The following is a 27,453-nucleotide window of genomic DNA, read 5'->3' as shown; positions in this document are numbered from 1 at the left end:
CAATGTCATCCCAGTAATTTGGTTTGTTAAAAAAAAAAACTATGGGTACATCATTCGGTGTATACTAATTATACACTTGGTTGTGTGAGACCTACCTTGAGGTTCCACAATCAAATATCTTTCAAAATATTTTTTGAAGGTTTTTTTTTTATAAAAAAATTAGCTTATTCGAAGATCGTAAAGGGTTTCATCAATTCGTTGAATTTTTCATCTTTGAAATCGCGGGGTCAGATTTTCATTAATATATCCGACTGAACTAATTTTTTTTACACCAATTGGGTACACCAAATCCTAAAAGCAAGTCTTCCCAAGCAATCTAGGGTAAAAAACTTTGCACATCCAATTGCCCCATAAGTGAGACTTCTTGGTTCATACATATATGTGTTGTAGAAAAGCCCGGGTCGCCTTCGTTCCAAAACATAGAAAATTAATTTTTGTGTTCGCATGAAAAACAATCTTGCCACAGACACTGACCAAGGTGCACTGATGGTGCATTGACTGTCACGTAGGGCATGTTCCGGGTTTCGCACGGATAATTTGACTCGTTCAATAATTTTGTAAAGAAAATCTTAGTGAGCCCGTTAAAAATCAGCTCAATCTGATATGTGTAAGTGCTTGACCAATCTTCCAATTTTTCATTTAGATTTACAGGATCCTTGGATTTTTTTTAGAAAACTATTAAACGACTTGGATTATCCGTGCGAAACTCACAATGGACCCCATGTGCCGGTACGTGCACAATCGGTCCCACTTTGGTCGGTGTCCATAGCTTTTCCGCATGAAAAAATAAGGGGAGATTTCATTTTTCTCCTTGGTGTATGCTCTTTTTCCCACTTTGCACCATGCATGGACTAACAATATTTTCACTTGGACCCTAAAGCTTAGTAAATGTTTTCAATACCCCACCATCAGGCAACGGCCGCCATTAATTTGAAGACAATTGTCGGCGTCATGTGTTGACGCGCTTGAATCCCGACCGATATTTCATAGGAACCTCATCAGATACCCAAAAGTATACTGTCAATACTTTTTTTTTGGGGGGGAAATTAAGAAAATAGAAAATTTTGAAAAATATAAGAGATAAGAGGGGAAAGGAGAGAAAGGGCGAAGGTGGAGAGTGAGAAGGAATATATCAAGCAACAAAGAAGCCTCCAACCAGACGTCAATGCATCGATTCTTCAAATGATGACATACGATTCCCTAATACAATTAGGAGTCATTCGGAATAACCAGACGTCTTATTTTTTTGTTTTTATTAAAATTTAATTTTTTTCCGCGTTGGCTTATTTTTGTCTTTATTCAAAAAATTTAGGTTTCAATCATAATTTTGTATGTTTTAGATACCTCTCGTCATGATGAAGTAATAATCCACAAAAAAAATTGACGAAAAATTAACAAATGTGAAAAAAATTTGAATAAGAAAAAAGAAAACCATTTGAGTTATTAGGTCGAATGACCCCTTAATATGTTAAGCTTCGGGTATTTGAAAACCGACTCTACCACCAAGAGCTTCACCACCACTGCAATAGTAAGAGGGACAACTCTAAGACTAGTCACCCAATTTCAAAATTTTATGATATAATAAGTATAAAAAAAAATGTCTATTGATCCGGCCCCCATCGAATCAAAATCCTGGTTCCGTCACTGGATAGAACTTGCCACAAGAAGGCGTGCACCATTCAAATGATGTGGTCAAGACTTGTTCTTAGAAAATTCAATGGATTAGCTCTAAATACCAATTTGGATATTGCGAGGTTGTGCAATTTTTAGAATTTAGTTTTAATAAATATTATTATAGCAAAAGGGGGCACAATGAGAAAATTTGCGATCAAAGTGGCTCTAACTAGGCAATTACCGTCAACTTACTGACAGCAGTCTTTCAGGTGGCGGGATATTAAAAAATGTTTACTATGTTTCAGGACCAAATTTATTTATTTGTTTTTTTGAACCAAAGGACCAAAGTGAAAAGGTTTTAATTTTGAGTGGACAGACTAAAGTTTACTCAAAAATAAAAATCTAGGAGACATACGTCAATTCTATCTCACTGGCGTATTACGTGGGGTTCATTACTAAATGGAGCGATACGGCCATGTTAGAATAACGAAAGTAATTAGACTTACTGAGTAACCACGTATTGCTTCGAGATCACTCCAGAAACACATGTCTACATGGGATACATACACTTAGATGCGAGTTCCTTTCGAATGTTTGATTCTGTTGTGATCCGGAGCATCAAGTGCTCCCGAGCTACTGAATAATTAGTCTGACTTAATAGACCAGAGCATTGAAAACATTAACTTCCTCTACCAACCACAAGTTTTTTTTTAAGCGAGGTGGGGCATATATATAGCACTCAAAATACTTGTCCAAAATTTTGGCAAACCAGAGCCTGTACAAAGTCTAAAAGTCCAAACCACGTTTTTGTCTTACTAATTTAAACAAGCAAAAACATGAAACATTTTCTGCTAATCAGTAGATCATATGAACCATGGTCCTTCCCCTCATTCTCCTCTCCCTCTTCACCTCTCTCTCCCTCTTCACCGAATTCACCGCCGCGCTCGACGTGCTATCTCCGAACCAGACACTCGCGGACGCTGCCGGCGGAACGCTGGTTTCCGCGGATGAATCCTTCGAGTTAGGCTTCTTCCCTCCACCCAACTCTGGAAACCGTTACGTCGGAATATGGTTCAAGCAAGTCTCACTACAAACGCCCATTTGGGTAGCAAACAAAGACAACCCAGTAACAGATACGTCTGGTGTCCTCACAATAAGCCCCCCTGGCAACATAATCATCACTTCCAACCAAACAAATCTCATTTGGTCCTCAAACTCAACAATGTTATCAGCCAGTCCTGTTTTGCAACTCCTAGACATTGGAAACCTTGTTGTGGTCAATAGCAATACAGGGAGTTATTTATGGCAAAGCTTCGATCACCCGCGCGATACGTTAGTACCCGGGATGAAACTGGGATGGGATATTTCCAAAAACCAAGAGTGGTACTTAACGTCGTGGAATAGTTTGCAAGATCCATCCACGGGCGATTATACGTACAGGGTTGACCCCCGGGGTCTCCCCCAATTAGTACTTCGCCGAGGATCAACGATCTCTTACCGAAGTGGACCATGGGATGGGGTTCGCTTCGGTGGAGGTCTTCCACTAACTCCAATGAAAGAGAACACTGTCTTCAGTCCTAATTTCGTATACAACACAACTTTTGTCTACTACTCGTTTGTTAACATTGATGATACTATCATTTCAAGGTTTGTGGTGAACCAAACAGGATTAATTGAGCACCTCACATGGAACCAGGGAAGCGGCGAGTGGGTAGATATAGCAACCCTGCAAGCGGATTCATGCGATTTGCAACATAAACGAAATACCAATTTGTCATTGCATGGATGGGTTTGTACCAAAAGTTCCAGTGGAGTGGAATAGGTTGGATTGGTCAGGTGGGTGTGTGGCAAAGACAGAGTTGAATTGTACGGTGGCCACGGGGTTTAGGAGGTTTTCCAGGCTGAAATTGCCGGACACGTCCTACTTTTTGGGGAATAGGACAGAGATAAGTCGGGTGGATTGCGAAGAGGCTTGTTTGAAGAATTGTTCTTGTTTGGGTTTTGCTCAAACTGATATTAGTGGGTGTGTGGTTTGGTCTGGGGAGTTGCTTGATATGAGACAATATCATGAAGGCGGACAGGATTTGTACGTTCGGCTGGCTGCTTTTGAGCTCGGTAAGTTCTTCACAATGAGCAGTGTTACAGACATAGATGTTTGAACGCAAATTCCGACACACAGATTTATCCAGATCTGTTTGACGCACGTGGGTCCCACACGATGCACTTGGTATCCAAACTTTTTGTTTTCTCCGTGGATTTATAACACGTGTATGCAACGTGTTTGTTTCCTAGTTTTAAAAAGGTTCTTCTTGCATGTCCAGGTTGTGTCGTGTCGTGTCTATATTCGTATGAATCCTTTTGTGGCTAATGTAAGGGTTCATGATAAAACACAGGGTCAACTCTTAAGTGGACAAGAAGTAGCGGTGAAGAGACTAGCCAAGACTTCAAGGCAAGGCGTCAAAGAGTTCAAGAATGAGTTTATCTTCATTGCGAAGCTACAACATCGGAATCTGGTCAGGCTGTTGGGATGTTGCATTCATGAAGAAGAACGGATGTTGATATATGAGTACATGCAAAAAAGAAGTTTAGAGTTACACATATTCAGTTAGCCCCTCATCCTTTGAAATCTTTTCTCATAGTTTGCTTGATTTATGCTATTGTGGTCGGCCTTTGGCTAAAGCCCAATCAAGATGCCATGGTTTTAGGCCCCCAAAAATGGCAGATTTTTAGGGCCCTAAAATATGTAGTAGTTCTAAGTAGTATATACCTTAAAAAAAAACCCGTCCAAAGATAAAATAATGGCCCAACATGCAACCAATCAAAGCAAGGCCCAAAAACAGTTGGAGGCATACTTGTAAACTAGGGAACTACTAAAGGGTCCATTTTTATCAGAAAAATTCATCTTACTAATTGGAATCAAGTTTTCCATAGTATAGTTCATTGACAAGGAGGTTTTTGGTTTTTCTCAGCAAAACGAAATTATTAATCGTTTTTTTTGAATGGCAATATAAAATTTTATTAGAAACTCGATAAAGGGTACATCGAGAAGGAGAGGGAGAGCATCTGTGGTGGGCATGGCTCAGCGAAGTGACCCAAGCGATGGTCGCGTCACGTTGATGACTAGTTAGACCTGTGGACTTAAGGGTTGGATGGACCGGCGGTGCACAGTGTTCAATATATATTTGCCGGACCTGTCTTGTCAGGCCAATTCATTTTCCAAGGAAAGAACCATGGACCTGGGTACGGGTTCGTTGCTTATATCTTTCTGCCTGCAAGACCAATTGGTAACTCTACAGAAGCTCGAACGTTGATTACAACCAGGCTATATCAATCGGCAGAACCGTTAACCATCGAGCCACCCCTACTCCCTGACTTGGAGAGGAAGTCAGGTAGAGTCGGGTAGGTGTGGCAGGTGGCGTGACACCATTTCCCCTATTGAATGAACGAAGTTTGAAGCTCGTGACAAACCTTTGATTGCGGGTCTGATTTAGTGAAACAAGTGGGAACCAATCACCGAGCTCAAGGTGTATACGCGTGGGTTGGGCTCCAAGTTACCTTTGCCTATAAAAGAAGTATTCCACCTTCAGAATAAGGTAATTGATCCTCTCTCCGAAACCCTAAACACATCCTAAAAAGCTTCTCTTCCCTCTTTCTTACTTGACCGTCGGAGTGCCTTTCCCGAACTCCCCACGATCCGAGTTTTGCACTAACGCGAGTGCTAAGTGTGCAGGTCTCAACCATGCTCAAGATACACCAACCTAGCTATCATTCAAGAGGGTTGAACTGGAGAAAGCGCTGGGCCACAATTGGCGACTCTGCTAGGGAACAAACTTCTAACTTAGATCTTGTGGTGAACCCTTTCTCCTCGCACCCTTTCTCCCTTTCTCCTTTTCTCCTCGTTCAAAGATGACTGGCGCGGATGGACGACTTTTCGATCTCGCGCACTTCGTTCTAAACCCCCAAGCTCTCTAAGCCTCCCCAACAACCAAGCAAGTACGGGCGGATTTAAGGCTTATGGGCGCCCCTACCGGGGGACTCAATGGCTCGGTTATGGTAGGGTCAACTGTCACTGGGACGAGTAACCTTATTGCAGGTGCGTCTTTGTTTCACATTAATGGGATCAACCGCATGGTGGGCAGCCTTAACCTTATTCCACCTCCTCCGCTAGAGCTCCCGATGAGTATGGCAGAGGAGTTACTGCGATTAAGGACGCAAGTACAAGAGCTCCGAGTGCACTCGGGGGTCCCTCCCGTCTCTAGGTCTAGGGAGCGGCGCTGAAGGAGGAATGCGGTCCACCAGTCCCAAACGGTTGACACTGCTAATGCCTCCGCCTTTACAAGGCTCGGCCCACTGTCGCCTAGACGCCAATGGACGCATTCATCTGGAGTCTAGACACTAAACAGCTTCTCGCAACAAACCATCCAGCGATGGCTGCACTTGTCGAACACTACTACCTGAGACAAGCACCATGGTCTTGAGCGCTTGGACGAGGGGATCTGAGGATGGGCGAACACCGACCGAGGTGGCTTGTTGGATCGGCGATAGGAGGAATGTTGTAGAAAATTCCCATGACAACCATCTCACTAGGTCTCATGACCGCCGGGATGATCGTTACGCAGCCAGGTCTGGGGACCGACAGAATGAAGACCGTAGGAAAGAAGTGGGAACTCATACCCAACAGCGTTCACTGGGGCACTTCGCACGTCATTCCCGACAACACTTGCCGAGGAACTTTGCGGCACTGTCCCAGGCGCACAAGGAAGATAGCCAAGGGCTGCTCCCTGAGGAAAGGTGCGAAGTCAGTAGCGGCGGTGGAGCCTTAACTGTGGTGAACACGCGGACTAGTGAGAGAACCACCTACTGGGTGGCACAATAGCACATGGTCTCCCCACCAAGGAAGGAAGATATAAAGGCAAAGTCAGGGTTCAAGAAACAACACTCACCTGAGCAGAGTGTCGGTGGTCGAGGACCCCGAATGTCGCTCTCTGATAAGCGTTCAAGGGATGCTATTCTCGAGATGTACGTCGCACCTTCGGCAATCATTGCGCCGAACCCTCGGGTCATGGTTGTAACCACAGTCGAGAAGACGGGGTCACCTTTCTCCAGAGCCATAAAGGAAGAGGTCCCCCCTTCCAACTTCAAGGTCCTGAAGTTCAATACCTTCTATCCAAGGTCAGATGCTTCGACCCTTGTACAGGTCGATGTCTGCACTCTGTGGACTTAGCGAGGCCATGATGTGCCTAACATTCTCCTTAAGCTTGTCGGACGCCAGCATGCTGTGGTACACCCAGCTCAAATCCGGGTCGATCAATAGCTTCGGTGAGTTGGAGCGTTCGTTCACATCTTTGTTTGTCGGGAGCAATCAGTGGCCGAAGACTATTGAAGTTTTGACAGACTTAAGGTGGAAGGTCGACGAGTCATTGAAGGACTACTTAAATTGCTTCTACAATGTCTATAACTTGGTTGAAAGCTGTGACCAGAAGACAGCCGCCACATCTTTTAAGTGCGGTCTTGATCGAATTTTTGATCTCTTCAAGGAGTTGATGCTCCAGCCGCCGAGTGACATGTCGGACGTAATGCACACCGTTGCCCATTATATCAAGCTCGAGGAATATATTGGGGGTTTCGGTGTTGCAGAGGTTGCCGACTTGACCAAATTGGTGGCGAAGGAAGTAAAAAAGCAAGTCAATACCGTTGCCAAAAAGGAAGGCATCGGCGGTGGCGACAATAGAGGAGGCGACAAGACGTGGGACCGACCACCAAGCAATGGACGGGACCATCTTGCCTTTACCACCTATTTCAAAGTGCCCATTTTTCGTATGCTCCATGAGTGTAGACGGCTGCCTGGATTCTAGTGGCCAACAAGAGTAGTGGAAAAATTAGGGACCGTAGATGGGTGTGAGCCGAACCAGTGAGTGTTCTGCTCATTCCATAATGAACATGGCCATTATACGATGACATGTTAGCTGTACAAACTCTATCTCGAAGAGCTTGTCCAACAAAGGAGGATGAACCGTTGGATCGATAGGACCAAGTCATCGGACGCAGAGGTCTAGGCGTGGGCCTGGGTCCTAGATGACGTTGTACAATGTATACATGGTCCAATGGGTCAAAACCAGACCAATAAGCTCCATAGTGAACTATATCGGCCTTCTCCTTCCGAGGTGATGGTGACACATCTGTCTCTGAAACGCAAGATGGATGCTCGTCACACGTGGGAGGTCACGTTCACCAAGAAGGACATGGAGGGGGTGTTTTTTCCCCACAACGACGCTTTTTCAATACCCATCCAGTGGAAGGTGATTTGGCGAGTGTTGGTCGATCAAGGCAGCTCGGCGGAGATTCTGTACTACTCAGCATTCAAGGCCTTTGGCTTTTCCAAGGATCAATTCTCTTCGGTGGATGCCCCTCTAATTGGCTTTACTGGGATTCTGGTCTACCTAGTCGGCAAGATAGTACTCCCGATTTTTTCCAGTTTGGTACAGCTGGATGTAGAGTTTATTGTGGTAAATTCGCTAAGCCCCGACAATGCCATCCTGGGCAGTAACTGGTTGCACGGCATGAAGGCTGTCGCATCCACACTCCACCAATGTGTTCAATTCATCGACGAGTCTGGTAGGTAGAAACCATTAAGGGAGATCAAATGGCTTCCAAAGAGTGCTTTGTTAATTCCGTCTACGGAAAATGCAAGGCAAAAGAAGTTCAATGGATTGATGTCCCTGAATTACCGAACGATAGCGTACCCGGTGAAGCCATGAAGGAAGCAATACAGGGACTGAATGAGGTTGGCATTCCCGCCACTGACAAATCTATCGAGGATTTAGTCTAGGTCCTGGCCAACGAAGACGGTTCTTGGTTCTTCCAAGTCGGCTTAAAGCTTGGCGACACCGAGCATGACCAGTTGGTCCAATTCCTCAAGGACAACATTGAGGTGTTTACTTAGACCCCATACCAAATGCCGGGCGTTAGCCCTGATGTGATCAAGCATTCATTACACGTGGACCCGGTAAGACGACCCGTAGTGCAGAAGCCTCGCCGCGCCTCAGCGACCCACGCCGAGGCCGTGAATGATGAAGTGGAGTGCTTTATCGAGGTCGGCGCAATATGTGAAGTTCAATACCCGACCAGGCTGGCCAATCTGGTTATGGTAAAGAAGAAGAATGGCAAGTGGTGGGTTTGCATAGATTTCACCGATTTGAACGATGCATGGGCAAGGATTGCTTTCCCTGTCCTTGGATCAACCAGCTGGTTGACGCCACAGCCAGGCATACACGGCTCAATTTCACGAACACTTACCGGGGCTACCACCAGATAGCCATGGATGAGAAGGACCAGGAGAAGATGGCCTTCATCACCTCCAGGGGACTTACTGTTATCAAGTAATGCCATTTGGGTTGAAGAACGTCGGGGCCACTTTTCAGCATATGGTGGCCATATTGTTCAAGAGGTAGATCGCTCGGATCATGGAGGCTTACATAGATGATATGGTCACTAAGAGTAAAGATGCGGCATATGATCTACTTCATCTCGGTGAGATATTCAAGATCTTGAAGAAGTTTAGCCTCAAGCTCAATGCAGAGAAGTGCGCCTTTGGTGTCGAGTCCGGCAAGTTCCTCGGCCATCTTGTCACTCGCCAAGGGATCAAAGCTGATCCGAACTAGATCAGGGCCATTCAAGACCTCCGTGCTCCGTCCATGGTGAAAGAAGTTCAACGGCTCACTGGCATTGCTGCAGCTCTTAATCGATTCATCAGCAAATCCTCGAATGTTTGCCGACCATTTTTCCAATCAATTTAGGGTAGTCGGAGGAGTTTTCAATGGACGGCGGACTGTGATCGCTCTCTCACCAAGCTAAAAGTCTATCTATCTTAGGCCCCTCTACTTGTAGTTCCAAAAGACGGGGATGACCTCTTTCTCTACCTAGCCATGTCCGAGCATGCTACGAGTTTGGTGTTGGTACAGTAGGAAGGCTCAGAGCAGCAGCCAATCTACTACATAAGCAAGATGCTGGTCTCTGTTGAGACGCGTTACTTGCCTATTGAGAAGTTGGCCTTGGCTTTAGTTACGGCTAAGAGGAAGCTCTTACCGTACTTTTAAAGCCATACCATTATCGTCATCACCGAGTACCTATTGGAAGCCGTCCTTCGCAAGGCAGATTTGTCGAATCGAATATGCAAATGGTCCTTAGAGTTGGCTAACTTTGACATTCGATACCAGCCTTGAACGGTCATCAAGGGACAGGTTCTGGTTGACTTCGTCCTCGAGCTAACACTAAGCCAGGTGGAGGGCACGAACTCCAGTGACCCCTCGTCACATAGTGAACCAGCCGTGCTAGCTCCTGGACCCCGGTTGAGCCATTCAGTGCATGGTGAGTTTATTACCAAGCGTCCCATCCCCGCTCACCGAGCGAAGCTTTTTACTAGGCATGCTTGGCGGGTTCATGTCGACGGTGCATCCAATATCCGTGGGGCTGGTGCTGGGATAGTGTTGGTTTCACCGAGTGGGACCTTGTATGAACATGCTCTTAGCATTGGTTTTCTTGCTTCCAAGTACGAGGCCCTAATTGCCGGGCTTCGCCTCATCCAACATATGGGTGCCGATGAGGTCCAAGTTTACAGCGACTCTCAGCTTATAGTGAACCAACTCAATGACGATTATGAAGCCAAGGATGCGAGAACAAGTACATGAGCAACGTCATTGCTCTGACCGGTTCTTTTAAGAACATGGTTTTCAATCATATTTGCAGAGATCTTAACTCGCACGCTGACGCTCTGGCTGGCCTTGGAGCCGTCTATGCTATGCATGATGGCAGTTGAACGATTGTCCTTGGCGAGGTTCCTTCACCGAGCTTTGAGCCAGGCCTACAGGAGGTCATGGATATTCATTTGTCACCGAGCTAGATGGATCCTCTTATTTCCTACTTGAAGCATGCCACCCTTCCTACTGATCGCAAGGAAGCTCACAAGATTCGCTGCCAACCTGTCTCCTTCTTCCTCAATCCTTCCGGCGTCTTATACCGTCGGTCTTACATGAGTCCTGACCTTCATGTGGTTCATGAGTAGGAGGTACCAGACATCCTTAAAGAACTCCATGGTGGGAGTGCTGGCTGCCATACCGGCGACCGATCCTTGGCTGACCGTGCCCTTTCTCATGGTTACTGGTGTAAGAAGATGGGGCACTCTGCTACCAAGTTTGCTAAGTGGTGCGAGTCGTGCCAAAAACACTCTCCGCTTCTCCACTAGCTGACCTTGCCCCTGCAGCCAATCTTCAGTCCTTGGCCCTTCGTCCAATGGGGTGTTGATATCATTGGAAAGTTACCTAAAGCCTTCGGTGGTTTCACACACCTCATTACCGCCATTGATTACTATACCAAGTGGGTGAAGGCCAAGGCGCTGATTACGATCACGACTATCGATGTGGAGAACTTTCTTTGGAATCAAATCTTCACTCGGTTCGGCGTGCCGTATGCCATCGTGTCTGACAACGGCACCCAATTTGTGGCCGATGCCATCAAAGCCCTTTATAAGAAACACAATATTCAGATGAAGACGGCCTTCGTTTCTTATCCTCAGGGGAATGGGCATGCTGAAGCTGCCAACGAGGCCATTTTTGCTAGTCTGAAGAGCCAACTTACCAATAAACACGGCAAGTGGGCGGTTGAGTTACCCGATGTGCTACGGGCTATCACACCACGCCATGGCATGTCACCGGCTGGATCCTTTATTCTATGGCGTTCGACGTTGAGGCCATGCTCCCGGTGGCGGTTACTCGCCCTATAGCTCAAACCGCTACTTTTGATGTCCCGGCGAATGATGCCATGTTGGCTGCCGAGGCAAATCACATTGATGACCTCCGAGATGATGCCCACGTTAAGTACGCTGCCTATCAGCAACAGTTTACCCGGGGCTATAACAAGACTGTGTGGACCCAACCTTTCAACGTGGACGATCTTGTCCTTTGGCAAGTGGTTCAGAAGAAAGACTTGAAGAAATTTATGCCCAAGTGGGAGAGTTCATTTCAAGTTGTAAAGAAGATGGGCTATGGTTCTTATGAACTCTATGAGATGGACGACATAGCTACTCCTAACCACTAGAATGCGCAGTGGCTTAGGAAGTTTTATGCTTAACATTTTTGAACTTTTTCTTTTCTGCTCTCGGTTGCTTGTGTAAAGCCTTGTGCCGCTCTTCCGTTTCAATATAGTTCTCTACTTGTTTGGCTATTTTCTATTTTTTATTTTCTATTTTTGGTTTGTTACTGTCGGTGGGATTCTTGTGCTCATTCACTTAAGTCCTCGTGTTAAGACCTAAAGGGCACCGGGGCACGCTCTTTTAGTGTCTGTTCAGCGGAATGGGTCATGCCATATCCTGAAGGGGGCATGCTTGACTTTTGCTTATTCTTTTGCTTTGGCAGAATTGTACGCTGCTTTGGTAGGTATCTGCTGATGCAGGGGCTGCGTATGGCAAAAGCTGGGGATATTACAATATTGAACCAACCATGTGCATGAAGTGCAATACATGGGCTAACATGTGCATAAAGTGCAGAAACATATAACAAGTGAAATGAAAGTAAACTTCTTTTTTTCATCCAAGGGGCCTTTAAAAGCACCCCATCCAAAACAAACTTACAATCACTGGGGCTCGGCAATGGGAAACTGTTCTATGCCGGCCCTAAGTACAAAAAACAGGAAACAAAGAAAAAAATACAAAGATGGAAGAAGGTCTAAGCTTTAGTAGTGCCGTCTTTGCTGGCACTGGGATCCGGCTGCTCGGAGTGAAGCAAGTGGCTTGACAGCTACACGACGGGCACCACCGGATGTTCCCTTTGGTGATCGACCTTGGGGACCTCGGCGTAATTGAGGCCAACATGGTACCCAAGGAGGAAGGAGTTATTGTGAGTCTCCTCAACCCTTTTTATCTCCCCCTCCTTAAAGGGCTTTTTGACCATGCCTTCCACTTGCTTCTTGTAATGTTCCCTGGCCTCGTTGTATCCAGTGTCACCGGCCTCTTCAAACATCTTTGGTAGATCCTCCTCCGAGCATTTCTTCTCCTCCAGCAACCGATCCCGCTTTTCCTTAAGGTTCTGGACCTTAGTTAGCAGCTGATCCCTCTCCGCCAACCCTTTCGCAGCTTCGGCGATAGATCTTTCCAGCTTCATGACTTCATCAGCAGCCGCCTTCGCCTTTTCCCTCTTGATTTTGAGCTCCCCCCTGAGTGATCTCCTTGACTTGAGGAGGGAGTCCATGCCACTGTAGGCCTGGCTGGCGCATTACCTAGCCTGCATTAGGGGAAATGGTCAGCATTTGGAAAAAAGAAATTATAGAGTGACGAAGTGATGAAGATGTACCTTTGCTATGAGGAGGCATAGCTTAGTCATGCTGTGGGCCTTCCCCTTCGGCAGATTTTCCATATCTTTGGGGAGGGTTACCCCCTTGAGTAGGGTCATGGCCAGAAGAGGATTCTTCGTCAGGCTGTCGATGACGGTTATCATGTGCCCATCTGGGCATACGAAGGCCAGCTCAAAGAGCGCTGAGGATCCTTCTGGCTTGGTGAAATCAGTCATGGCATGGCTTGCCCCGATGATCTCCACGTCATCCTCGGCGGTCCTGGCCCTCTTCTCAACCCTTTGATCTGCCCCCTTACCGGCCGTGCTGCTCGGTCTCGGTGGCTGGAGCGGGGTGGCTGGGTGGTGACAGTGGCAGGGAGCTGAACCACCTACTCCTGATGCTGCTCTGATGGTTGCAACTGTTGAGTGTTGGGCAGATTAGAGGTGGAGAGGTCTTTGGCTATGAACTGGTCCCGAAGCGCCTCCCCGGCGACACTGGCAAGATCCACTGGCTTCCTTACCATCTTGCTCTTATTTTTGCGATGAGTGAGGCTATGGTAGGTGGGTTCATAGCCGAGCAAGGTAGGTGTATCCCGGTTGGCACACCGAAGGAGAGCATTCAAGGTAGCCCATCTATCGGTGACGAGAAGTCCCTTATTCGGCGTAGAGCAATCTACACGTAGAGAACTGTTAATATGATGCAAGATTTGTATGTATTGAAGCAAATGTAAAGAAAAGACAGAGACTCAATAAGCAATACCAGGGGCTTCCTCATGGCCGGGGAACCCCCACTTTCGGGGGATGTTGTAGGGCCACTCTACTGTCGTGCCAGTCTTGATGGGAAAGGGAATGTCAAATAGAGGGTCTATCGGGCCTCACTCGAAGTTGCCGGACATCCTCACTAGAACATTCCCCCACCTCTCCGTGTCGTAGAGACGACCCATGAGATGGTCTAACCACTACCGCATTGTCAATAGTACTTATCATACGTTGGGTTCCTTGATACCATGTACACCAGCATCAAGTCACCCAGGGTGAAGGGCTGGTTGTTTAGCTTGGCCAACCTCATTGCTGAGCAGAGGATGTGCCAAGTGTTCACCGAGACCTAGATCGGTGTGAAGTTGTACGACTCTAGGAAGTATCGCAGGAAGGGGCTCATTGGGAACCTTACCCTCTCGGTAATGGTGTATAATGGGAGGATGATAAAGTCAGTTCCGAAGGTGATTCTACTACTGGTCACCCTCTCCATAAGGACGTCATCCAGGATCTCGTACTTCACCTAAAATTCGTCTTTGAAGCCCCCTGGACCATCACCGTAGAGGTGGTTGTACGGCATGGGTCCAAGGTTAGTTGGCAATGGGAGAATGAGGTTGATGTTCTTTTGTGGTTTTGGAGGAGCCTCTACCCCTCCTACATCGGGCGCATTCGGCGGTGGCCCCATCGATGTAGATGTGTTGGCTTGGTCTCCGGCTGCCATGCGCTCGGTCTGTTCCTCCTCTTCTTGTTCGAAGCCGTGCGGGCTCGACTTGGCGACTTCATTTGAAGAACCGCTCTGGCCGTAGAGGATATCCCTGAAAGCCCTGTCACCCACTTGAAGGGGAATGTGGATGCCAGGGATGATAGGCAGCTCTGTTTGCTAGGCGAAATTGCTTGAGCTTTCATCAAAGCTCACGTTGCCCATCCGGTAACCCCTGCCGAGGTTTCGGATAGTTTCCTAGAGGTCTGGGTATGCGTCGGCATTTACCTTCGACAAGCCGAAGCTGGGAGAGTCCACTATGCTGAAGACCTAAACAAAAGGGAAGAATGAAGAAAGTCAAAATTCTACTTCAGCACGATCGCTCTTATGCGCGTTCCATCAGAGGAGAACCTCTGGATTCCGCTAGAGGAGAACCTCTAGACTCTGCCAGGGGATATCCAGTGAGATCCACTGTAGGGCTATGAAGGAGGACCGCCATTGTTGGCGGTCCAAGTGGTGGACCAAGGCCAAAAGCGACCGTAGGGACTCAAGTGGAACTGTTCAAGTTTAGGGTCTTGTGCAAAAAATGAGCCATAAGGCATGGTGTGCTTTGTGGCAAGCAGAAAATGAAGCAGCAAAGAGATCGAAGTTACCTGAAAGTGCTAGAGTCGAACGATGGTGAGCGGTGGTGCGACGGGGGACTCTGGAGAACAATGAAGGCGAGAGTAGAAGTTCCAGAGCGCGAGAGCGAGAGAGCAAAAAGAGTGTTTTCTCTCTTGCCCCCTTCCCTTATATAATGGACAAGGGGAGAGGAGGGAAACCTAGGGGTCGCGCATCAGAACTGAAACGACGAGACCCCGTCCACTCTCAGAGCGCCACGTGGAAAGCCTGTATTGATTTGTACTCACGGCGTCCCCCCTTCTGCCACGTGACACTCTACGCCGCTTCAGATTCACGCCTAACCATTCAATCTCTTAGCCAAGCAGTCCCATCAGCCCTCTCTGCAGCGAATATCATCATTACTCCAGATTCAAAACGCCTATTCATTTCTCATGAAGGCCTGGCGGGTACCGCTCGGCATACCTACCGCGGGGTGTACCCTTAGGAAAGCATTGGTTTGGCTAAGACATTATCGAGATGGCCTGGAGGGACCACTAGTCAACTCCTCCCATCTTTGTCGAAGGGTGGAAGAAGTTGATGGGCTATTGTGGTGGGCATAGATTGATGAAGCGACCTGAACGATGGCCGCGTCACGCTGATGATTAGTCAGACCCGTGGACTTAAAGGTTGGATGGACCGATGGTGAATAGTATTCAATATGCCTCTGCCAGGCTTGTCTCGCCGGGCCAAGTTCGTTCACCAGCGGAGGAACCATGGACCTGGGTAAGGGTTAGTCGGTTATATCTTTCTGTTCGGTGATGTCCCACCTGACCAATTGGTAACTCTACAGAAGCCCGAACACCGAACACAGCCGGGCTATATCGATTGGCAGAACCGTTAACCACCGAGCCATCCCTGCTCCCTGACTTGGAGAAAAAGTAAGGTAGAGTCGAGTAGGTGTTGCAGGTTGTGTGACACCATTTCCCCTATTGAACAAACGGAGTGTGGAGCTTGTGACAGTCCTTTGATTGCGGGCCTGATTTAGTGAACCAAATGGGAACCAATCACTGAGCGCGTGGTGTATACGCGTGGGTTGGGCTCCAAGTTACTGTTGCCTATAAAAGGAGTATTCCACCTTTAGAATAAGGTAATTGATCCTCTCTCCGAAACCTTAAACACATCCTAAAAAGCTTCTCTTCCCTCTTTCTTAATTGACCGTTGGAGTGCCTATCCCGGACTCCTCATGATTCGGGTTTGGCATTAACGCGGGTGCTAAGTGTGCAGGTCTCAACAAAGCTCAAGATACACCAACCTAGCCACCATTCAAGAGGATTCAACTGAAGAAAGCGCTGCATCACATCATCATAGAACAATCATGTGCAAGCCACATTCCTGGGGGGAGAAGAGAAGACCAACCAAGAGTTGGTACAAAAGAAAAGAAAAATGAACCAAAATAAAACTATTCACTCCAATAAATCCAGGTTGTCAAATATTGTGCCACCTAATTCCATCAAAGTGGCTTCTAAAGTCTTCAATCGAATAAGAATTCAGGTTGTATTTTCCTTTAACCCAAAAAGCCACCCTGAGCTTGATTAAGTCCACAGCTTCATCGACATTAGGTTGTTTGTCTTTAAAAACTAGATCATTTCTAGTATTCCAGATTGTCCAAAGTACAACATATAGGGTGGTGTTCCAACAGATTTTCTCAAGATTATGGAAAGAATTGGAGAACCAAAAATCAATCAAACCAGGAAGTGTAGAAAGGCAAACCCAAGTTACCTGCCACCGCAAGAGAATGGTAGACCAAATATGCAAGGCAAATGAACACTGGAGAAAGAGGTGAAGAGGGGTCTCAAGAGATAGAGTACAAATTAGGCAGGAACCAGCATTCAAAGGTATAATGTTTCTTCTTACCAAAACAGATCTAGTAGCAATCCTTTCCTAAATAGCTAGCCAAACGAAAGCATCAATCCTAGCAGGTCCAAGGTTTTTCCAAACAGAATTAAGGCAGTCATTAACTTGGAAAACTTGTTTCTCCCACGTTGAGTAAGTTGAACATACAGAGTTGAGGCCAGAGGAGCTACATTTCCAACGAGGGCAACCTTCTCTAAAGGGATCAAAGGGAAACCTGTTCAACTTTAATTGCAAAGAATCAAGTTGGTTTTACACCCACGTAGTGATTGGCGACACACTTTCTTGACTGACTTGATTGATTAATAAGGTTCAGAAAGAATGCATTCACTAACATATAAAGAAAAAGGTTTTAAAGAAAGAGGATTTGTTTCAGTGGTTACCCCAACCAAATACCTTAATCTCACTGCATTGGAATCTAATTCCCTTCTCTTTTTTTAGGCGTACACGTGTAGTAGGAGTGCTCAACATAAAAAATATTATTTCTCCTATTCGTAGCACAAGAGTTTTCAAGTTGGAAGCCATTAAAAATTTGTGCATGAACGGTGCCAATACACCAAGTTATACTTTTACCACTTTTTTTTTTTTTTGTAAGAATCCAAGAAAATATTTTTTCTTGGATATTTGCAACAAAAATTAGGTAAAAGTAATAATTTTTTATTTTTTGATTTCTCTCGTCGAGAAGAACTAATAATCTATAAAAACTTGATGCAAAACTAACAAATGCGCATAATATTTGAATAAGGACAAAATAAGAGGCAAAGTTGTTTTTTTTTTTTTTTTCATTTTTTTATAACTCTTGCATTGAATAGAGTCGTACAAGCTGCCTCCTATGGTCTTAATATTGTAGTACTACGACTTCACCTCATGTGGTAATTCCTCGTATGACGCGAAATGGGATTCGTCACTGTTAGAGGTGTCAAACATGCCTATCGTGCTATTCAACTTCCGTGCCAACCATGCTTCGTATTGTGTTGTGCCGTGCCCGTTTACTTCATCGTGCCATGGCGTGCCATGCTTTAAGCATGCCTTGCTGGGCCATTTTACTTTATCGTATCATGTCACATGCCTTTTTTAAATCGTGTCGTGTAGTGCCGTGCCCGATTAATTAATCGTGACGTGTCGTCCTGTGACTTTTTTGTCGTGTCGTGTCGTGCCATGTCTTTTTTATAGTGTCATGTCATGTCGTGCTTTTTTGAATTGTGCCGTACCGGCTCATTTACTTAATCGCGTGTTGTGCCATGCCCGTGCCGGCCCGGCCCGTTTGACACCCCTATAATGTTGGCAGGTTGTGATTCTAGTGGGTTTTTTTTTTTTTTTGATCGGCGTGATTCTAGTGGTTTTACTACGACATTTATGGCTATTCGAATTTATAGTTCAGTTCCCTTACTGTACTGTCATTTAAAGGAGTGTAAAATTGTAGGTTTTCAAGATGTGATCAAGTTTGATTGAGGTGCTGAGATGTAATGATCTTTGGCACTAGTTGTTAGATAACTGCAGGAAGTGTAAGCTTTTAATCTCAAATCCAACACCCAAGGGAAATTGTTTTAGGACAGAAGGCCATTGGCAATGTTAAGCTGGTTCTCATCATCTAAGCTTTCGATGTAAATGATTGCCCCAATTTTTTTTGGCCATCCTGATTACGGCCAAAACCTTAAACTGGCATCTATAACTATTACTTTCATTCAAAGGTTGACAATCCAACAAGGAAATTTGCATGTTACAGGAATCTTCTTATTTCGCTCCCTCACACACACACACACAAACGTTATTTTTGTTCATGACTTTATATATATATTTTTAAATTGATCTTTTAAAATTGATATTTTTTATAATCATTTTATTTTGAAACTTTTTCTACCCTTATTTTGATAATTTTTTTAACTTGATATAATTCACTAACACAAACAAAAAATAATTCATTTACACCAAAAAAAATTGGATATTTTTTTTAAAATCTTTATTAGATAAAACGCAATGTATATGTGTGGTAATTGGTATATTATCATGTTTGAATTTTGATTCAAATTTTCTTAATCATATAAAATATTTTAAAAGCTTATTTTAGTTAAATAAAAGAAAAAGATTAATAAATTATTGAATTATCAAAAAATACATTGAAATAAAGTAAAGTATAATATGAAATTCCTTGTTTATTTAATAACATTTTTTTTTTTGGTTTTTCCATGCCTTGTGCCGTGCCGTGCCCGACGAAAACCGTGTTGTGTTGTGCCCATGCCATGTCGTGTCCGATTAGAACCGTGTTGTGTCGTGTCATGCCCGCCCTACTTCCATGCTCGTGCTCGTGCCCATGCCTGTGCCGTGCCTGGTTGGAACCTGTCGTGCTGTTTCATGACTCGTGCCCCATCTCACTTCTGTGATGTGCCCATCTAAGACCGTGTCGTGCCGTGTCGTGCCAGGCCAACTTCTGTGTCGTGCTTGTGTCGTTCCCGCTCAATTCTGTGCCTGTGCCGTGCTGCGTGCCCACTAAGACCGTGCCGTGCCAGGATTAAATCGTGCCTGTGGCATGTCGTGCCGTCTTCAAACTTGTTGTGCTCGTGTCGTGCTTGTGCCGACCCTGCCCGTTTGACACCTCTAGTCACGGTCTTATTTCATGATTTGAACCCTTCATCTCGTAGGTTTTGATGTGTAACATTTATGTAAAAAACAAGTTCACCAAAGTTTGGTAAAAGCTTGGTCACATCATATTTGTGTGAAGAGAAATATATGCTGAAGAATCTTAGTCCTATTTGTCTTTGTGACAAATATGATTTGTTCATCGGATACCAGAGTCCAATGAAATTACTTTTTCGCATCGACCTTAAATGCACCGTAACTTACAAAATGAACTGTTTGAATCGTCAAATAGACCCGCGATCAGTCCCACATTTTGTATCAATGAGGAACCGAGGAAGCATCACATAAGAAATCTTGATTTGAATGTCCATATAATAGTTGCAGAAAGTAGTGACTGGTGCCCTTCTTTAAGCGAAAAATGAACAACACCAAAATCAGACAATGCGAAACAAGAAAGCAAAATCAAAATTTATTCAAATTCAAGACGAGGATTCATGTCTGGCACAAGAAACATAGGTCATACCCCTGTTTTGGTTTAGTATTTTTTCTTTACGAATGCTGCTTCAGATTAATGTGTGCAACCTAACAAGGTTACGTTTTGGTTTAGCATTTTTTCTCAACGTATCCTTGTTAAAGTGTACCTTAATAAGGATACGTTTCTCGAAAACAAAAATGCAAAAGATTGAAGACTCTGGTGTGGGCACTTTTTCCTAGTTACTACTATTCAACAAGAAAATTGTTTCCTAACATCCACATCAACATTCACTGTCAATTCTTGCCCTAATTAAAAGGGCAAAAGGGCATGGGGAAATATGTAAAAGGGTACGTAGCGGTCATGACCGCGGCTTATACTATTGACTGCAGCGAAATAGCACCGTAACAGGCTGTGGAAGACCTTTTGTCTCTGCTTGAAGACAATATCAAAATGTCGAAACCTGTAAATTATTTATTTTCAGTATCTCCAATTCTCGATTCGTTGGATCTTGGATATTAACAATGCTTTGAATTCAATTTTCAAAACTGATCATTTTGTTTTTGGGAGCATTTGTTAGTTGAAAATGTCTAATGCTGGAGCTTGATGGTGAAATCGATTTTGTCTTGGAGGCGGTAATCCTAGCAATTCCTCAGGAAACACATCCTCGTACTCACACACAATGTGAGGAAGATCCAACTCCATACGATCTGTTTCTTCTAACTTGAGGCTCGCTAACCATCCAAAGAGCTCATTATGCCACCTCGTTTTGTGCACATTAGGTGCAGAAGGGTCTTGCCTACCCCCCCTTAAATGAGTAAAACCTCACTTGCTTCACTTCTCTTATCACTTTCAATAATAGTGCGATGGGCTTTTAGCCGACCCTTGACGTCGATTTCAATTGTTTTTGTGACCTAAGAAACACAAGCCCAATGTAGGCCTAAGACTCCTTCTACTATGATCTATCCATCTTTACGGACGAGGGATGTACGGAACTTGAGGTTGGAGTGTAGGTGTTGTCGTGGCGATAAGTGCTCGTATGAGTTGCACATCCTAGTTGATACTCCATATTGCATTGGGGTTTGAGTTGGCATTGATTTTGGGATTCACGTAATCATTGTTGTCGATGTAGGCTACGTTGTTGTAGGCATAAGGACTACGCGTATTGTCCTCGCTAGTGGGGTCGACAAAATGACCGTAGAGAATAATGTTGTTGACCTTTTGTGTTAATCTTGTAACGACTACTCCACGAAGTTAGGTTTAGGGTCTTGAGGGTTTCCAAATACCTGTTGTCTCTTGTGGAAACAAATCAGCTGCAATCAACTATAGAATCTGCTACAATGAAAGTGTGTTGTTATATTTTAGGCTTTTCGTACCTATGTTTTCTCTTCTGTTATTGAAACTCAGCTGGTCGGATCACTACTACAACCACTTCACTATTGACGTAATGAAATGCAGATTTGTAAAAGCACTCTAAACATTCCACGATTTCAATCAAGGGGCTAAGGTACGTGTATTATCAACTCTACATTTTACCGACAATGCAAAGCACATTTTTCATTTCAAACGTATACTCATTGTCGCAGAGCATTTGTTTCGTCTTTAAAAAAGTAGCCCATTGTGACAAAATGAGGCAAGTTATTAAGCTATTTACTGATGGTACCTTAGGAGTTAGGACCACTTAACAAAACCATGAGATTAATTGGCTCTTTTATTGTGTAGTTGATTCTTGTAATCTAATCTCTGATTAAGATAACAAAACCAATCAAAACTAAAAGTTGAATAGGGAAATTAGTGTGTCCCTTCATTTATTGGTTGATTAATTTGGATTACTGGAATCTACCTCCCAATTTCAAAGTCAAGAGGTCCTTGATAGGGATAGAATGACCTCCCAAGGTCAGCTCAACACAAGGAGCTCGGCATAGCCCGAAGGGCTCAAGTTGGAGGGCCCAATAAACTTGAAATCTAGCCCATAAAGATAAGACCCAACTAAACCTAAAGGGACTAACCCGCCCAAGGGAGAGGTCAGCTCATGAGCGCAGCTCATAAGAACATCAAGCTCAGCCCATGAGGTGAGTTCGGCAGATGTGACACCCAGCTCAGCTAAAAGAGTTGGGCAAGCAAATGAAGTGATAAATTAATAGACATGAACCAACCACTATGAGATACACTACGGAAAGAGTTCATACAATCTAAGAGACTTCTGGAATGGCCAAGGCCTTATCTCATCCAAAGGGATGAGGCTGCGGATCTCAAGGTATAGCTATGAAAGACTCATGCACAAAGAGGACTCCTAAACTTGATAAGGGTCAAGGAAGTCCTAAGATGAGGAGGAAACAACACCAATACAAACCCGTTACAAATGGATTAGACCCAAGGGTCCCAGCCCTAAAGGGACTCCTAAGAGATGCCTATATAAAGATCCCAACTCCACAACACAAAGGTACACAATTTATGCCCAGTTAATTCCATTCATCTCTTTCTCTAAACTAAGGCAAATCGACTGACTTAGGCATCGGAGGGGTGTTGGCGATAGCCGCCCCGGTGCCCATAGTTTTCGATTGTTTTGCAGGTGGTCGATCTCGCTTGCAACCATCCAAAAGATCAGATGGACGATTGAGGAGCCCCATCTCCGGAGGACCTCAAACTGATTCATCAGTTGGCACCGTCTATGGAAACGGTAAGTTCTCCAAAAATATTCAAGAGTTTAAGATGAGATGAACACAGATCTCACGAATGATGAAGACGCTCGACGATTCACGGGGCTATGGCTACGAGCGCCTCAATTGCAAGGAACTCTCTAGTGCATATTTGGTAATAAAGGGAGACGTGTGTAACTTCACTCTAGCGAAAATCCATCAATCGAGGGCGATCTCGCTTCGTGGAAAATTCAACTACATCAATCTTGCTCATGAGATAAGTTTCATATACAGTTTGCTAGATAAAATTCAACTACATCAATCTGGTTATTGGAAGTCCCCAAGTCAGCAGATAGTCTTTCCCAAAAAATTACTAATAAGTGACCTCTATTACTCCAGTACTTATGAATTTGCATCTCATATTTTTATACAAACCGAAAAAGGATTTGGATTTTGTCCCTAAATAGATCTACATGAAGGGTCATGGTTATTGCAGGGAAAAATTGAACCCGACCCCTTCCGAACCAAGGTTTCAATGCAAAAATTAACGCCCCAACTGCAGGTGAGTACAACAGCAAAGGAATTAAAGACGATTATTCATGAGCCACGAATCAATGAAGAACGCCGCTACAACATATAAAGGAAATTAATCGGACCTTAGCGAGCGCTATCATTGGCCGTCAACCACCACGGGCTCATACAGAAACGATTCAAATAAGGTGCACATATTGCCACGGCAATTCAGAGCCCGAACATGGGCGTCCCTTTATTGAAAATCGTCTTTCGCGTTGGATTTGGTAATCCAACTGAAAAATCAGGGTTCCCTAATAATCCGTAAAAAATCCTAACAGTATGAAATGGAATCACTAAGTAAAATTATCAGCAAAAACTACGCAAAGCAATCGATCGCACAACGCAGAGATATACGTGGAAAACCCCAGAATGGGTAAAAACCACGGGAAGGAATCAAATCACTATAACCATTTTGCAGTTACAGATATACATATCCAAACGGTGTAAATCCTCACAACGTTCTAAGTATTACGTGCCGAGTTACACGTACACTGCACCTAGTGATCTTGATCGCCAACGGCCTTGAGTCCACAAGCCCTCCAATAGACCTAACAGAAATCCCTTACGAATAGCTCTCAGAAAAATAGCCGCCACTATTTTTTCCTCTTTCTGCAGCTATATGCCTTCTTTGTTTAATCTCAATACACGTTTGTGTATGTGGCTGCATAGACTTTCAATGACTGCCCCTTTTCTTTTTATAGTTGTAGTGAAACCCTAGGAGGAAAATAACAAGTCCAACCCTTATCTTTTTCACGTTCATTTAAATGACAGAAGGAGCAGATTGATAATCCGATTGATCCGTCTTCGCCAAAATTCGTTTTGTTGTAGTCGACCTCCTTTTTTATCCAACACACTCACTCGGAATTACAAATAAAGATTCCTTCCACTTTAATCCTATACAGACTCCCCAGCCTATTAAAAATAATAAAATTACAACTCGATAAAAAATACTCCTATATGTTTTGTCATACGGAATTGCCAATACACAAAGACTCCAGAATTTGATCCTTACACCAACCATAAGACAAGTCCTCCCATGCTTTATTTATTTATCTCCATCGAATTGCCATATTTTAAGGAATCTGTTTGAAGAGTAAAGCTCTTTCAAGAAGTCTTTTTGCATATGCTTATATCTTTGGCCCAGATTCTACTATTTCTTGCAAGTATATAGGTGCCGGCTGCAACTGCTAATAAATGAACGAGTCCCTCAGTTCCGAGTGGCCGGTGAGCATCACCCATGCTGTATCAATTTATACGTATGGACAACTCCCAAAATTTGAGTGCAAGAGCCGACTCTCACTCGAGTTTTTGTCGGCAACTTAAGCCAGTAATTTATTCAATCACGCTAAAGTTATACATGAGATAAGTCTCGCACGTACTCACTTTGATAAATAGGCTTGGTATAAAGTTCATCCTAATTGCACTCCCGTATTGGACATTTGCATATGCATGGGCTGTCTTTTTCGAAGGAAAACAGATAACAATGCTCACAGAGGAGTCAGACTTGTTCTCAACATTTTCGATCAAGAGTAAATATCGAGCCATCGCTCTGTGTAATTCTGCTATATATGTTGCCCTGGGATATGGATTCTATTTCACGCGTCCATTACCCTCGACAAATTCACCCCCCTCCACTTGTTCGACAAAAAAAAAAAAAAAAAGAGCCACGGCTCACAACAATTTTATTCCATCGCCACAGCCCTTGGATACAGATTTGAAAGAGCTAAAATATAAAGTTGCAGTGATTTTTCAATCCGAGAATAAGCAACGACTATGCCCGCTCGTATTCTATATAGGCCATTCGCGGCAAATTTACCCATCAACATCAATACTGAAAGATGACGAACTGTTTCATCATATAATTCGAAGAATCGGTGAAGCTCCACAAAGACTCTTGTTTGATCTCTTTACCTCCAGCTTTGTGAAGCAACGTTTAGAAAAGCACCAGGAGCATGCCTCCAATTATTGATCAGATTAACGGATGTCGCCGATGCTGCTTTGTTCGATTAGCCGAATGGAGATTGGAGGTCGCACCTGCAACCTGATTTGCGGCAAAGGATTTTCAACAAGATAATGGATGAAGATACTGACTATGGAGACGAAATCCTAAAATACTATGACAAACTCAACAATAACATAAGTCTTCCCACTTTATTTAATTATGTTGCCACAAGCAGTCAGATTGCAGTTCACCTCTTTATTTCAAAGTCACGCAACTATGACATTACATAAAATTCATATTCTATACAAAGGTTTCTCATTCTAGATCCTTTGTATTACGCTCCTTACTTCAAGATAGGCAGAATCCTAAAGGGGATGTGAAACGATAAAGCATGGGCTTGTCGCCCTCGGCTAATGAAAGTCGTGTAGCCTAAGAGCCATAGAATCCCAAAGGGGCGCAAGACGAGTTGGGTACGACTACTCATCCTTGGTCAGATTAAATTTTAGGTACACGTATTACCACGGCTCCGCAAGCACACTTGCTCCACAATACTCCAACTATGAGTTTTGCCAAAGGTTAAGACCACAATGTGGCAGGGAAGTCTTTTTCTAGACTTTTGAATTATACATTGCACTTTTCTTGATCATGCAACACTAAAGTTATTGAGTTCCATGCTAACGATTAAACTACAAGCTATAAGATTAAACTACAAGCTATAAGCATAAAAATATGCAGCAAAAGGTGTGCGGCTACTCGGCCCTTGTAAGCAAGGCCATATGCATTAAAAATGCCTCACTTCCAAGCTTTAATATGTTAATGTCTTACTAAAATTTCTCAGTACTAGCAACTACGTTTTCCAATCCATGAAAATGAGACCCAAGGTTATGAGCATTTCAGGGCAAAAATGCTCCATCAACATTAGCCCGAGTACGGATCAAATTGCAATTTGCAAAACTCAAGGGCCCAATGGGCATCCTTCTTGACAAAGAATTAAGAAGAGTAGAGATTGCCACCTACACTACTTTCGCGGTTCAAAGCGTCTACACATGCCAACGAGATTGGCTAGCTCCTATAGAAAATAATGAAATCCGACTAGCAAAACTGCTCGGGTTATTGACTCTGCTCCTCCAACGAAAGTCTCCAATAGGACAATACGCTATTAGCAAGGCTCCGGCCCAGTTCCCCAACAAAAAGTCTTACAAAGTCAAATATTGCAAGACTGATCAAGTGAGCAAAGCAATCATGTCCCAAGAGGCAATGAGTCATAGGTCCAATGACCCCCATAAAGCGATTACACAATCTATAAGTGTCAAGATGTTTCCTCAACACCTTAGCACTTGGGGAAGTAGGGAAGTATGAACATACAAGTCTGCTCGGCCAAAGCTCAAAGTGCTTTGGAAGTGGTCATCTGCCTGAGCTCGACCGACCAGCCTACTCGGCCAAAAATTTACAGAGCTTTGACAGCCAATGGGGTAGATCTTAGTCCCAAGGGACCTAAAATTCCAAGTTGAGTCTTAGAAACAAATGTAACATAAGTGTTAAGAATTTTAAGCATGACTAGCAAGCCTGCTCGATCATAGCTCAAGCAGATAAGACAGATTGAGCAACCAAGGTCTGCTCAGAAGAACGTAGTAAAGAACATAGTTGCTAAGGCACATGATTTCCACTACAGGAACATGAAAATTTCTAAGGGAAAGTGCTTTGGAAGTGGTCATACGCCTGAGCCTACCCGGCCAAAAATTTACAGAGCTTTGACAACCAATGGGTAGATCTTAGTCCCAAGGGATCGACCTAAAATTCCGAGCTGAGTCTTAGAAACAAATGTAACATAAGTGTTACAAATTTTAACCATGACTAGCAAGCCTGCTCGATCATAGCTCAAGCAAATAAGACAGATTGAGCAACCAAGGTCTGCTCAGCAGAACGTAGTAAAGAGCATAGTTGCTAAGACACATGATTTCCTCTACAAAAACATGAAAATTTCTAAGGGAAAACCCACAGATATGAGCTAAGGCTTATCTAGAAGGTTGAGCATGAAAGACAACATCACTTGATCATCCCCATCGAGGATTGACATGGTGTTATCATCAGCCCAGTTACACGGGCAACCAAGATATTCCAAAAGTACCTTAAGTGTCTAAGGGGTTTATGGTGGCTGAAACACCTTCTACAGGATGAGATAAACACAGATTATCCTAAGGGATAACCTAAGGGAGTACCTCGAAGACAAGTACTCCAATCAAACATCAGAGCCCTGCCAGTCAATAAACAACTACTCGGCAAAAATATCCAATGGATAAAAAGTTAAGGCCAACTCATCTTAGGAGATTAGCTCAACCAACACATAG

The 27,453-nt window shown here is 44.2% G+C and overlaps 2 protein-coding genes across 2 annotated transcripts in view; both read left to right on the top strand.

The window, feature by feature from the left end:
• Positions 1 to 2,488: 2,488 nt before the first annotated feature.
• LOC131314032 (G-type lectin S-receptor-like serine/threonine-protein kinase At4g27290) lies at positions 2,489 to 3,773 on the top strand. The gene is made up of 2 exons (XM_058342528.1): positions 2,489 to 3,403; positions 3,468 to 3,773. The coding sequence occupies exons 1-2, from the start codon at positions 2,489 to 2,491 to the stop codon at positions 3,771 to 3,773; spliced, it is 1,221 nt and encodes a 406-aa protein (XP_058198511.1).
• A 238-nt stretch (positions 3,774 to 4,011) lies between these two features.
• Positions 4,012 to 27,453, top strand: part of LOC131313105 (receptor-like serine/threonine-protein kinase SD1-7) — a 53,959-nt gene continuing 30,517 nt past the window's right edge. Inside the window, exon 1 of the mRNA XM_058341225.1 lies at positions 4,012 to 4,218. Coding sequence (XP_058197208.1) covers positions 4,167 to 4,218 — 52 coding nt within the window. The 5' untranslated portion in view covers positions 4,012 to 4,166. The remainder of the gene's footprint in view (positions 4,219 to 27,453) is intronic.

Source organism: Rhododendron vialii, chromosome 13a (genome assembly GCF_030253575.1).
Source record: "Rhododendron vialii isolate Sample 1 chromosome 13a, ASM3025357v1".
Classification (NCBI taxonomy): domain Eukaryota; kingdom Viridiplantae; phylum Streptophyta; class Magnoliopsida; order Ericales; family Ericaceae; genus Rhododendron; species Rhododendron vialii.
This window is presented reverse-complemented; position numbering and strand designations above follow the sequence as displayed.